The sequence below is a fragment of the Pelophylax lessonae genome (assembly GCF_965119305.1).
Source record: "Pelophylax lessonae genome assembly, chromosome: 3".
In the NCBI taxonomy this organism is placed as follows: Eukaryota; Metazoa; Chordata; class Amphibia; order Anura; family Ranidae; genus Pelophylax; species Pelophylax lessonae.
This window is the reverse complement of record NC_138770.1, coordinates 184,521,873-184,533,984: the sequence shown is the minus strand read 5'-3', so window position 1 is coordinate 184,533,984 and position 12,112 is coordinate 184,521,873. Positions and strand designations below refer to the sequence as shown.

Here is a 12,112-nt window from a genome sequence, read left to right as displayed (position 1 = left end):
ACTACTGTTAGGCAAGGTATGTTGAGTGGGGAAGATGTGCGCACAGTGGCGGTGTCCTCACGTATTGCATCAACCTTGTCTTTTGAACTGATTGGCAATCTCTTGGGCAGTTATTGAGTTAGTGAGTAGAGGGGGTGGGGGACAAAGCAGAGAGTTAGTTGAGAAGGGCCGACGGGGACTGGATGACAGGGTAGTAATAAGAGACAAAGTAGGCTTGTTTGGCAGCATGGAGGCATGAATTGTATGTTTGGGGGAAGATTTATATAGGCTGAAGTCCTGCAGGCATTTGGTTTTGCTCCACCCTCGTTCAAGAGCACGGCAGTGTCTCTTGAGATTTCTACTCTTGTCAGTTTGCCAGGGTTGCAGTGGTAGGGGCTTGATTCTGCGTGTAGTTAAGAGGAGCAAGTGCATCAAGCGATGAGAGTGAACTGTTGTAAACAGAGGTGGCCAGGTCAGGACAGGGGAGAGATTGTCATGTAGATGGTCAGTAGCAGAATAGAAGAGAGAGGGGTTAAAGTGATGAAGGTTCCTACAAGCAATTGTTTGTTGCTTTGGGGGATGGTTGATTTGAGGCAAGGATACAGTAAAACTGATGAGGTTGTGATCAGAGAGAGGAAAGGGGGTGTTGGTGAGGTTGTCGGCAGAGCAGAGATGGGAGAATATAAGGTCAAGGGTATTACCATTGGAGTGAGTGGAAGTGTGTGTCCATTGGGTTCGGTCAAAATAGGAGGTTAAGTTGAGAAGTTGAGTTGTAGCTGGGCTGTTAACATTGACAGGGATGTTGAAGTCACCAAGAATGAAAGTGGGTGTTTCAGAGTATAAACCTAGATTGCTTATTCTCAAGCTGCCTCTCACAATGGATTTTAAGAAAAGGGTTTTATGGTAGGTGCAAAAATTTAATTTATTTCACAGGTTTCTTGACCTCTTGATGTTTTCTTGACCCACTGATGAGGCTCCTTTTTAACCTTCTCTTTGACAAGTGCTTAGTCCTAAATCTCTTATTGGGTGAAGGTTCTCCATCCAATAATGTGTTTTTTATGTTTTCTTGCAGCGCACTGTGAATAGAGATGAGCTCCTAAAGCAGGCAGAATCTGTTATGCAGGATTTGGGGAGCTCAAGAGCCATGCTGGAGATTCAGTATGAGAATGAAGTAAGTAATGTTCCCATGCCTTTATCATCCTCTTGCATTAATTGTAAATGGGGGGCATTTACTGCCTTAATTGTGATGCAAGCCTGCTATCAGCATTGTGTCCTAATATCTGGATTCATCATGTTGCTATTAATACTGTATATCCTGTTTTAGGTTGGGACTGGACTGGGACCCACTTTGGAGTTTTATGCACTTGTATCTCAGGAATTACAAAGAGCTGACCTCGGCCTATGGAGAGGAGAAGAGGTTACACTTCCTAATCCTAAAGGTAAACCAGTCACGTACTGCTTGTGTTAAATCACATCTTTACAGTCCTAAATAAAAGAATCTCTCTGAAAAAGGAAGCAAAGATAGCTAGAAAAGAGGACATCAATTGAATGCATACCATTTTCATTTTTTTTTTTTTTTTTTTTTTTTTTTTTTTTTTTTTTTTTAGTAAATGCTGCAATAAGAAGTGCACCGTCTTAAATGGTTATTATTATTTCTAGGTCTTTGTCTGGATTTTTTTTTTCCGGCTTACCTGTGCATAGTTCTCCTAAAATGTAATTCTGTTGGATGCATGTGGTGTACATGTTGTTCTGTATAACACCACAAAGACCTCTTGTTTTCAGGAAACCAAGAAGGGACCAAGTACATTCACAACCTGCAGGGTCTGTTTGCTCTTCCCTTTGGTCGGACAGCTAAGCCAGCACATATCGCTAAGGTGAAAATGAAGTTCCGGTTTCTTGGCAAATTAATGGCCAAAGCCATCATGGACTTCAGACTGGTAATTATCCATTTGTGTTCAGCATGTAGAATACAGGATAGCTTTAAAAATAGAGCAAAAAAAATTCTGATTACCAATTTAATTTCCTAATTGTACTTAGAGGACCCAGAGCTGCTTGCCAATAGGGGCCTGATCGCTCTGACATGAGGACAGTCAATGCTCTCAGCAGACGGAGAACTGAGTAACTAACTGTGGGCTTTGCTGTGCTGGGCTGCTTTCTACAAACCAGTTTTTCAAATTTCATGACCAAATGGAGTATAGGTGGACAGGGCACCTGGGGAACACTGCTGGATTTCTTCTTCCTGCATACAGCCACATCACCAGTGGACCCTCCTGCAGCCACCACCATGATTGCCACACACATGCTCTAGCACATCCAGGAGCACAGACTGGCTCACCCTTCCCCCAGCAATAAGCTCTCCACAAACTGACACCTCTCCTCCCTCATCAGCAGCAGCCGGCTGGAGCCTCTCTGTTTTTTCCAGCGGTGCAGCTCCTGCTCAGCCCAGTAATCTACCTGACACTGCTCTGCAGTTAACACTTTCAACTCCAGAGCTCCACATTTTACAGTACCTACCAACCAGGGAAGACCTACCCTCATTTGCAGCTTTAATGCTATCCACTCTGAAAGCAGATCTTACTCGCATCAGACAGGAGCCATTAACTCTGTCCTCCAAGATCTCCACTCAGGACTCTAATTTATTCTTTGTTCGAATAGAGAGTGGTCTCCCTTGAACAGCAGCAAACCCAGTCCTATCAATTAGAAGTGCAGCTTCATCTAGAGCTAGAGAATTGCAGTAGGTGGAACATTAAATTACAGATCCCAGAGGCTACATCGGGCACCCCCCTTCTCCCCACTTTTATGGATCCTTAATACCTACCCGGACAAGCCACCATTCTCAGCTCTGGAGATTGATCAGGTATATCGAGTGGATCCTCACACCTGATTGGATAAATCCAATCCCAGAGACATCCTCTGCAGGATCCATTATTTCAGGATTGAGAGGGGCGTTGCCCGTCTCATCCAATCTTCTCTCTGCTGCTCCCTCAGCGCCCAATCTTCTCCACATTACAAGTGCTAGAGCTGTAACAAAGATTCATATAGCAGAGTAGCATCTGTGATGTTGAGATTGGGTGCAGGGGAAGCAACAAGGGAAGATCGGATGAGAAATCCCTTTCTCTCCAGATGACAGCTGTCAAGTGACCCACTAACTAGGAGCATTTTTCATCCCAGCATTTTTCAGAATTTTTTTTAGCTTATAGTATGCATGGAGCCTGAATCTTTGCTGCAGCTCTAGTGCTTGTACTGTTGGGATGTCACCCTTGCCGCATATTTTACTGCGGGATAGAATGCTACAGGTTTTCAGTGCAGTGTGCTTCATTCCACACCCTATTCTCCCAACCAAGGGCACTGAATGACTTTGGGGGGGCACCAAACTGAGTTGTTGCCCTCAGTTGAAATAATATCTAGCTTTGCCACTTAGTGGAGAGATCTGGGGCCTAGGGGGGGGGCACCACTTCTGCTGCTGTTAGTCCCAGCAGAAGCCGATCATCAGGTGCTGGCCAATGGCTGTATGTGGATTGTCAATGAGAGAGGCTGGAGAGAGCTTTGCCTTTGTAAACATGGCAGAGCGCTCCATTCTGACAGGAGGGATGTGATGGATTTTCTTTTCCTGCAAAGCAGGGAATAAAATCCAGTACATCCCTTAGTAAAAGCACCACTCGTACACAAACACTGGCTAGTAACACATTTAATCCTTAGATCGCCCTAGATGTTTAACCCCTTCCCAGATAGTGTCATTAGTACAGTGACGTGCATATTTTTTGCACTGATCACTGTATTGGTATCACTGGTTCCGTGTGTCAGTGTCCGATTATGTGCCGCAATATCGTAGTCCCGCTATAAGTCGCTGATTGCTGCAATTACTAGTATAAAAAAAATACAAATTCCAGAACATATACCAAAAGTTCAATCCGCGCAACCTCCTATACACAAAACACTAAAACCATATCAAGTGAAAAGTAGAAAAATAAAAAAAAAAGGCTGCTATCCCTAATTGTTTTTCACCACACATAAATTAACCTAAAATCATAAAACAGTGCTGCCCCAAAAATCATTAATAGCGCTAAATATTGTGATAAAGTCCATCAATGTATGCAGAATTCAAAGTTGTTCAATATCCATCCGTGCATATAACCAAATAGTGTGCTCAGTGCTCCTCTGCCACCTGTGTAGTCAAGCCTCTCATCTCACATTCTGACCCCTGGGTCACCAGCGGGTCAGAGTAACCAGTTTCCCTCTGGATATGATTGTGGTCCGATGAAACCCTCTGGCTGTGTGCTCGAGGCTAGCTCCCAAGCCCTCGGTCTCGGTCCACAGTATGTTAGGAAATGAAAAGCAGAATCTAGTGTACTCTATTTAAAGCAGAGTTCCACCCTGGGAAAGTTTTTTTTTTTTTTTTTTTTTTTTTTTTTTTTTTAATAAAAATACCCCCGGGACAGTCGGGGCTAGTGCACAATGGCTAGCCTCTGATCTGTCCCGGGTTGCACTTACCTTTTAGAAGAAATACTTACCTTGAAAATGTATTGTCCAGCGCTGCCATCTCGGGTGTGGGCAGCTTGAAGCCAGCGCGACCCTCTTCTGTGTCCTCTTCAGTCTTCTTCGGTCCCACGATGCAATGCACCGGTTCCCCCGTCACTTCGGGTGCCGCAACGTCATCCCTGCACAGCTTCTGGGCATGCCCAGAAGCTGTTTAGCAAGGTATGATGGCGCCTGCACCGGAATTGACGTCGGGGCCGGTGCAAGCGCATTGATTCCTGGGAGCGATTGACGTTCAGCTCCCAGGAATCATTGCAAGCCAGGAAGTGATGAATCGCCGTGGCCGCCGAGGGGAGGAAGAGGGAGTAAGGTAAGTATATTTTCTTCTAAACGAGGGAAGTAAAAAAAAAAAAAAATTGCGATTATCCATTTGTTTTTCAGGTGACCCGGAGCAAGAAGATGGAGGTAAGTATAATTTTAGGGTGGAACTCCGCTTTAAAATCCATGTTTAATTAAGAAAAGGTTAAACGACTCACAAGTAAAGCACTTCAAGCCGCGCAGACTAACAATGCTCAGTATGTATCTCGTGTAGTGGCCGCGATGTGACGCTGACAGGCTCCGCTCCTATACGAGTTACGTCATGCGTTGACTTCTTCGCCCCTACCGCCCACTTTGAATTCTACATACATTGATGGACTTTTATCACAATATTTTGCATTGTTAATGATTTTTGGCACAGTATTGTTTTAAGATTTTAAATTTCAGAATATATACCATAGTTTATAGACGCTATAACTTTTGCACAAACCAATAATAAGGTTATCAGGATTTTTTTTTTTTTTTTTTTCACCAAAAATATGTAGCAGAATGCATATTGGCCTTAATTTTATGAAGAAGTTCCCTTAAAAAAAAAAAATTATATATATATATATATATATATATATATATATAGGATAGGTTGTATAGCAGCAGAAAGTAAAAAATTTGCTTCTTTTTTTTGTCATACACTTTTCTGGTTTATATGGCATTAACTTTTCTGGTTTATATGGCATTAACAAGTTAACACATTTCTTATAGGTGGACATTCCTCTTGGACTCCCATTCTATAAGTGGATGTTACGGCAGGAATCTTCCTTGGCCTCCTATGATTTGTCACACGTGGATCCAATTGTGGCAAAGTCTGTTTACCACCTTGAAGAAATAGTGAGGCAAAAGAAGAGACTGGAACTAGACAAGTCACAGGTAACTAGTTGAATGTGTCTAAAGCGTCCTGTAGATTTATTATTCAGAAATCTGTGTCACTCTCTCGGATTAGTCTTCTAAACTAGTTTGGACAACTTAGATCAAATTGCATGTCAACTTCTTTTCTCAGTGAAAATCCACCAAATAGAACTTCTGCAGGGGAAAAAAAAGCTTAAATGTCTTGGAAAGTGTAACGTGCAATTACTATTTTCTCTTTTGTTCATTGACGGACACAGCTCCTGATCTTCTTAACCATTGGGTTATACTATTCCCTCTAGTGGGCCTCTAGTTGGCAGTTCACTGAACTTCCTTTCTCTCTGATCACCGCACGGCGTGCAGCCTGACGCATTTGAGTAGGGGGTGGTGAGTCCCTGTGGGGGGGTTAAACAATTCACTTTCTGCTATAGCAGTTTTATTGGGCTGGGACTTGTAGTGCTGCTGGAGCAGCGGTGGGTTGGTACCTTTAACAAAAAATGTTACTTTTTTGCTGGCGGTCCCCAGGTTTACCAATGGAGGCTGCAGACCCCGCGGGGGCCAAGTCCGCTTTGCTAAGATGGCGGTTCTGCAGTCACTGGTGTCCAAAGTAGATATGGCCCTTCAAAATAAGACAAGCAAAAGTAACGTCTGCCTTCTCCTGTATTCTCTGCTTCCTCAGATTCTGAGATAGAATTGGCCGCCGCGGACGCGAGTCACCCTACTGGGTCTGCGTCCACACACCCTGAATGCTCGAATAGTGAGTGAGGATGAATCGTCTTCTGCTACCATTGCACATGGAAAAGCGCTGGTGGATGCATTGATTGTATCAGTGTGGGAAACTTTAAAAATTGAGCATGGAGCTACTGCTGAGTCGGCTGCGGCAGTGCAATTCGATACCCGCAGAACCTCCAGGGCGGCAAAGGTATTCCCTCTTTCCCGCCTATTTCAACAATATTGTCGCAAGTCAGTGGGATTCCCTCCAACACAATATTGGGGTCCCTAAGCGTTTTGCTAGAAGGCATCCTTTTGCAGAGTCTCTGGCAGTGGTGGTCTTGCAGGTTTCCAGGTTAAATAAAGCCACCCTTCTGGTGGAGGACTCTGTCCTTTTAAGGACCCTTTTGACAAGAGGGCTGAGTCTCTGGTCCGATACCGGTTTTCCATGGCCGGTGCTATTCTGCGGCAGGTTTTCGCCATAACCTTGGTTTCCCAGACCTTGACAGAATGGGCTAAGCTGCTGTGCCAGTATTTGGAGGGCGGACAACCTCCTCCTGACCTGGTGGAGCTGGCGGACCAGGGGTTGCAGTACATCTGATTCCTATCTGGATGCGGCCCCCCTAGCCTACAGGGTGACCGTGACAGCGGTGACTCTTCTCTGCATGATATGGATAAAATACTGGTCTGTGGACCAGGCTTTCAAGAAGGTATTGACAGATCTCCCTTTTTGTTGGAGACTGTTTGATCTCCTCCATTGAAGCTCCAATAAAGGTCTTACTGGAGGTAAGAGTACTCTGCTTCCGCAGACTGCCAGGAGTAAAGAGGCTCATCGCAAGCGTGGCCCTGTCTTCTCGGCCCGTAATCGATCCTTTCGTCAGGATCGAAATCCACCCATAACCCTGCAGTGGGTTTCAAGAGGCCCGGGCCTGGTAAGTTGAGAGTGGGATCCTTCCGGGACTGCAGACAAGCCCACTTCTGCCTGAAGGGGCACCCTCATCCGTATCTAGGGTGGGGGGACATCTTTGCTTCTTTCCCAATCCGTGGACCTCCCAGATTTAAGACAAATGGGTCCACGAGTTGATTCGGTCTTGTTACAAGATCTGGTATTGATCCTTGCCTCTGGCAAGGTTCTTCCCTTCCAATCTGCGTTTGGCCCCAGATCGCCTACAAGGTCTTCTGGGGGCAAAACAGGATCTGCTCTCACAGGGGGTCATTGCACCGGTTCCGGAATCGGAATGCTTTCAGGGGTTTTATTCAAACCTATTTACTGTTCCCAGGAAGGAAGGCAAGGTCCATCCAATTCTGGACCTCAAGGCTTTGAACCGCTTTGTGTGGGTTAAAAAAATTAGAATAGAGTCCATTCGCATGGTAGGGGCATCCCTTCATCAAGGGGATTTCCTGGCCTCTATCGATTTTAAGGATGCTTATCTTCATATCCCGATATATGTTAGGCATCAGCGTTTCCTTGGTGTTGCCGTGGGCAAGGAGCACTATCAATTTGTGGTGTTGCCCTTTGGCCTCGCCTCAGCTCCTCGGGTGTTCACAAAAGTTTTGGCCCCAGTGTTGGCATTACTAAAGCAGAAGAGGAATGCGGTGCTGGGGTACCTGGACAATCTTTTTCTGTGTGCAGAGTCCCTGAATGCCTTGAAAGACAGTGTGAACATTTTGGTGCGAACCTTGCAAGAGTTGAGATGGAAACTGAATTTCCAAAAATCTGTTCTGGTCCCTCCACCAAACTGGACTATCTGGGCCTGACCCTGGACATGACCTCAGCCAGGGTGTTTCTTCCGGAGGCGAAACTCCCAAAAGTTGCAGGATGCGGTTCGGCTCCTGTTGTCCGACCGGCGATCATCCCTCAGGACTTGCATGCAAGTGCAGGGCCTGATGGGTTTCCACCTTTTTGAGGCGGTTCCGTTTGCTCAGTTCCATACAAGGTCTCTACAGGGGGAGATTCTTGCCAAATGAAACAAGAATCCGAAGTCTATGGACAATCTGATCTGTTGAGCTGGGGTCCGAGAGGGTGGTTCTGCTCTCTGGTGCTTCTCCCCCTGTACTGTACGGTGGTAACCACGGATGCCAGCCTGTCAGGGTGGGGAGTTGTCTTGTGCACAGATCTGGCTCAGGGGATTTGTACCCTGAAGGAGTCCAGTCTGCCGATCAATCTCTGGGAAATTCGGGCGATCAGGCTTTGCCTAACCCATTAGACGGATCGTCTGCATGGCTTCAATAGGACAATGCCATGGCATATGTCAATCATCAAGGGGTACCAAAAGTGCCCTAGCGGCCTGAGAAGTAGCCAGTATTCTAAGGTGGGCAGAAGTTTTTTACAGCCATCTCTGCCGTACATATTCCAGGGGTGGAAAATTGGCAGGCGGACTACCTCAGTTGGCAGATGTAGGATCAGGGAGAATGGTCTCTCTACCAGGAGGGTTTTCATCAATTGTGTGTCTGATGGGGGGACTCCCGATGTGGACCTTTTTTAGCCTCTCGTTTCAACAGGAAGGTGATGAGATTTGTAGCAAGTTCTTGGCATCCTCTGGCCGATGCCACAGACATTCTGGTAGCTCCTTGGGGCAAGTATCCTCTGTATGCTTTTCCTCCGCTAACTCTTCTGCCAAGAAGTATCGAAGCAGAAGGGATTCCGGTCATCCTAGTGGCCCCAGACTGGCCTCGCAGGTCCTGGTACACAGACCTAGTACAGCTGGTAGCTCATATCCCTTGGAGTTTCCCTCTCAGGGAAGATCTGTCAACTCAAGGACTGATCTTCCATCCTGCTTTACAATCGCTGGTTTTAACAGCTTGGCTATTGAAAGCTAGGTGCTGAAGGATAGAGGGGTGTCTGAATCAGTGATTAAAAAAAAAAAAAAAGCTAGAAAATCGACTTCTAGGAAGATAAATCATCGAGTCAGGAGGGTGTACATTGCTTGGTGGGTGTGAGTCTGGAGGGGTTTTTCCCCGCTACTTCTCGGTGTCTCGTGTTATGGAGTTTCTCCAAAGAGGTGTAGATCTGCGTTTGACCTTGGGTACCATCAAAGGCCAGATTTTGGCTCTGGCGATTTCTCTATCGCTCATTGACAGACGTAGTCTTCTTGATTCTCAAGAGCAGGGTTATGTTGTCTCCGCAGGAGTAGGACTAGGCAGAAAGACAAAACGTTCTGGCTCCACCTTAGGGGCAGTCCCTGAGGGTATATCCTCCCTCTCTCTGCTACAGGGAATCAGTTTTTTTCTGTCTAGTCAGGAGTAAGGACCTAAGTTCCTTGCTGGGATCTTTTTGGTCCTGGCAAGATTTTTTCTTTAGAAAAAATATTTTTTAGGTAGTTTTTTCTCCAGTGTTTTTTTCCTGTGAGATCTTCAAGCAAAAACGCCGGACTGGGCGACACTAGTGGTCACCCCAGCCGGCCTACGAGCGCGCGCAGACCATTGCATTGCGCTTGGTCGGCCGCGACACATTCAAGTAAGTATGCGGGGCCGGGCGACGGGCTGGATGTTGAGATCCAGTGGTCACCCCGGTTTCTGCCTACGAGCGCGTGCAGACCAGAGCTCCGCGCTGAGTCGGCCGCGACGGAGTCCCAGTGGAGGGACTGACCTTGCGAGTTAAAAGTCTCGTTTGGACGCCAGGAACCAGAGAGTCGAGGCGTCCGGAGTGGTCCACAACCCCCCACCCCGGTGGAGTGGGTATTGTGAAGAGAGGGTGCCTGTCGGTTCGGTATGGTGAGTAAACGTTCCCTTTTTTCTTTCCTCGTATGAGGCAGTATGAATTATGGGCCCCTCCATACATGGTCAGTATATATCTGACACTAAAAGTCCCCCTTGTAAATACAGTATGTGTTTGTGGGAAGTGGACTTGGTTTGAGAGCTAACACTCTACCCAGCAGACTGTAGCATTACAGCAGACATAGGAGGTATAATCCTACCTTATTTGTAGTGTATCTCCTGTAGATCAATAAATCGCCACCTAGCAGAGATGCAGGTGGATGTGCTGGGAAAAACGATTTCGGCGGTCCGCCGCCATTTTGCCGTAGACCAGGTGCATGTATGTCCTCAGGTCACACCGGCCGCCATGTTTTGGAGTCTAATGTCTCTTGTATGGGGGCGGCCATGTTTCATGAGCCCAGCTACCTCGTGGAGAGCTGGGAACGCCGGAAGGCGTACACAGGGCGGAGCCACGTCCTTCTACCCGGGAAAAAGCAACAGCTCCTTCCAGTCTGTAAAAGACAGACGCTGACTGCAGTTGGTTGGAAACTTCACTGCATCGGTTGGTGAGCCTTGGGGGTCCCTCTCTCTCTGTGGGGATCGAGAAGCAGGTACTCTGAGGGGCGCTATTGCGCAAGGGGGAGACACATAAAAAAAAAAAAAGTTTTTTTGTTTTTTCTGGCAAAGGTGTCCTGAATTAACATGGACCCTGCCACTCATGTATCTCCTCCGGATCCCCTCGAGGGGTCTGCAGGATCCTCCAGCACCCCAATGACGATTGAATCATTGTCCGCTATTATGGAAACTTTTGTGTCCCGGGTGGAAGTGGCTTGTCAGGGACAGGGCGCAAGTAAGCGACCCCCGCCTAACCCCTTATTATCTGAAACCTCGGATTCAGACTCTGAGCCTATTTCTGCAGTTGCAGGTACCTCATCTGGGATTGGTGTCTCGTGTACTGTCTCTTCAGACAGTGAGGAGGATGTTTCGGCATCAGCCATAGCCAAAGAGGAAGCGTTGGTAAACGCACTCATTGTATCTGTTCAAGAAAATTTTCTTTTGAGTCTCATTCTTTGTTTATAATGAGCCTTTAGAACTTCTAGTTTGGCACCGGTTGGGCCTTCTAGATTGGATTTTGATTTCTGTCAATCCCACCCCTCATTTGTGGCACTGCTTCTGGATGTCCCAGCTCTTGAGAATCAAGAAGACTACGTCTGTCAATGAGCGATAGAGAAAAATGGATTTTTGTAAGATCTTACCGTAAAATCCTTTTCTCTTAAGCTCATTGACAGACGTAGTACCCGCCCCTCTATCATTGAGTTGGGTTGGGTTAAATTCTCTGTTACTGCTTTAGAACAGATTCCCTGTAGCAGAGAGAGGGAGGATATACCCTCAGGGACTGCCCCTAAGGTGGAGCCAGAACGTTTTGTCTTTCTGCCTAGTCCTACTCCTGCGGAGACAACATAACCCAGCTCTTGAGAATCAAGAAGACTACGTCTGTCAATGAGCTTAAGAGAAAAGGATTTTACGGTAAGATCTTACAAAAATCCATTTTTTTTCCTTTCCACACCCGTTGACCACTAATTCCTTGGTCTGCCACCTGGCTCCCCTGGTGAGGTCTTCATTGTCTCCGTGGGACCTCAATTTGGTGTTGTCGGTTCTTCAGGAACAGTCTTTTGAAAATATTAGTGAGATTTCTCTGCTCACTTTTACACAGAAGGTGGCTTTCTTGGTAGCGATTACTTCTGCGCGCAGGATGTTGGAGCTGGCTGCGTTGTCCTGACGTTCACCTTACTTGGTTCACCGAGACAAAGTGGCTCTTCGTACCTGCCAGTCGTTCCTTCCTAAGATCGTGTGGTTTACATTTAAATGAAGACATTGTTTGTGGCCTAAGCATCCTAAAGAAATTGCCTTACATTCTTTGCATGTGGTTCGGGCAATCAGGGTGTACCTGGTAGTGACTGAGTTCTGTAAATCAGATTCTCTATTTATCCTTACGGATTGACCCCGTAAGGGGATCGCTGCAACCATTTCC

The 12,112-nt window shown here is 46.5% G+C and overlaps 1 protein-coding gene across 12 annotated transcripts in view; it reads left to right on the top strand.

Annotated features, from left to right (window-relative positions):
* TRIP12 (thyroid hormone receptor interactor 12) overlaps positions 1–12,112 on the top strand; it is a 288,722-nt gene that overhangs the window by 252,711 nt on the left and 23,899 nt on the right. For 7 of the 12 annotated variants that reach the window (XM_082249184.1, XM_082249183.1, XM_082249177.1 and 4 more), the window contains 4 exons: positions 1,052–1,150; positions 1,304–1,418; positions 1,747–1,916; positions 5,533–5,697. In XM_082249184.1, coding sequence (XP_082105310.1) covers positions 1,052–1,150; positions 1,304–1,418; positions 1,747–1,916; positions 5,533–5,697 — 549 coding nt within the window. The remainder of the gene's footprint in view (positions 1–1,051; positions 1,151–1,303; positions 1,419–1,746; positions 1,917–5,532; positions 5,698–12,112) is intronic. The other 5 variants (XM_082249179.1, XM_082249187.1, XM_082249182.1 and 2 more) reach the window with 1 other exon arrangement.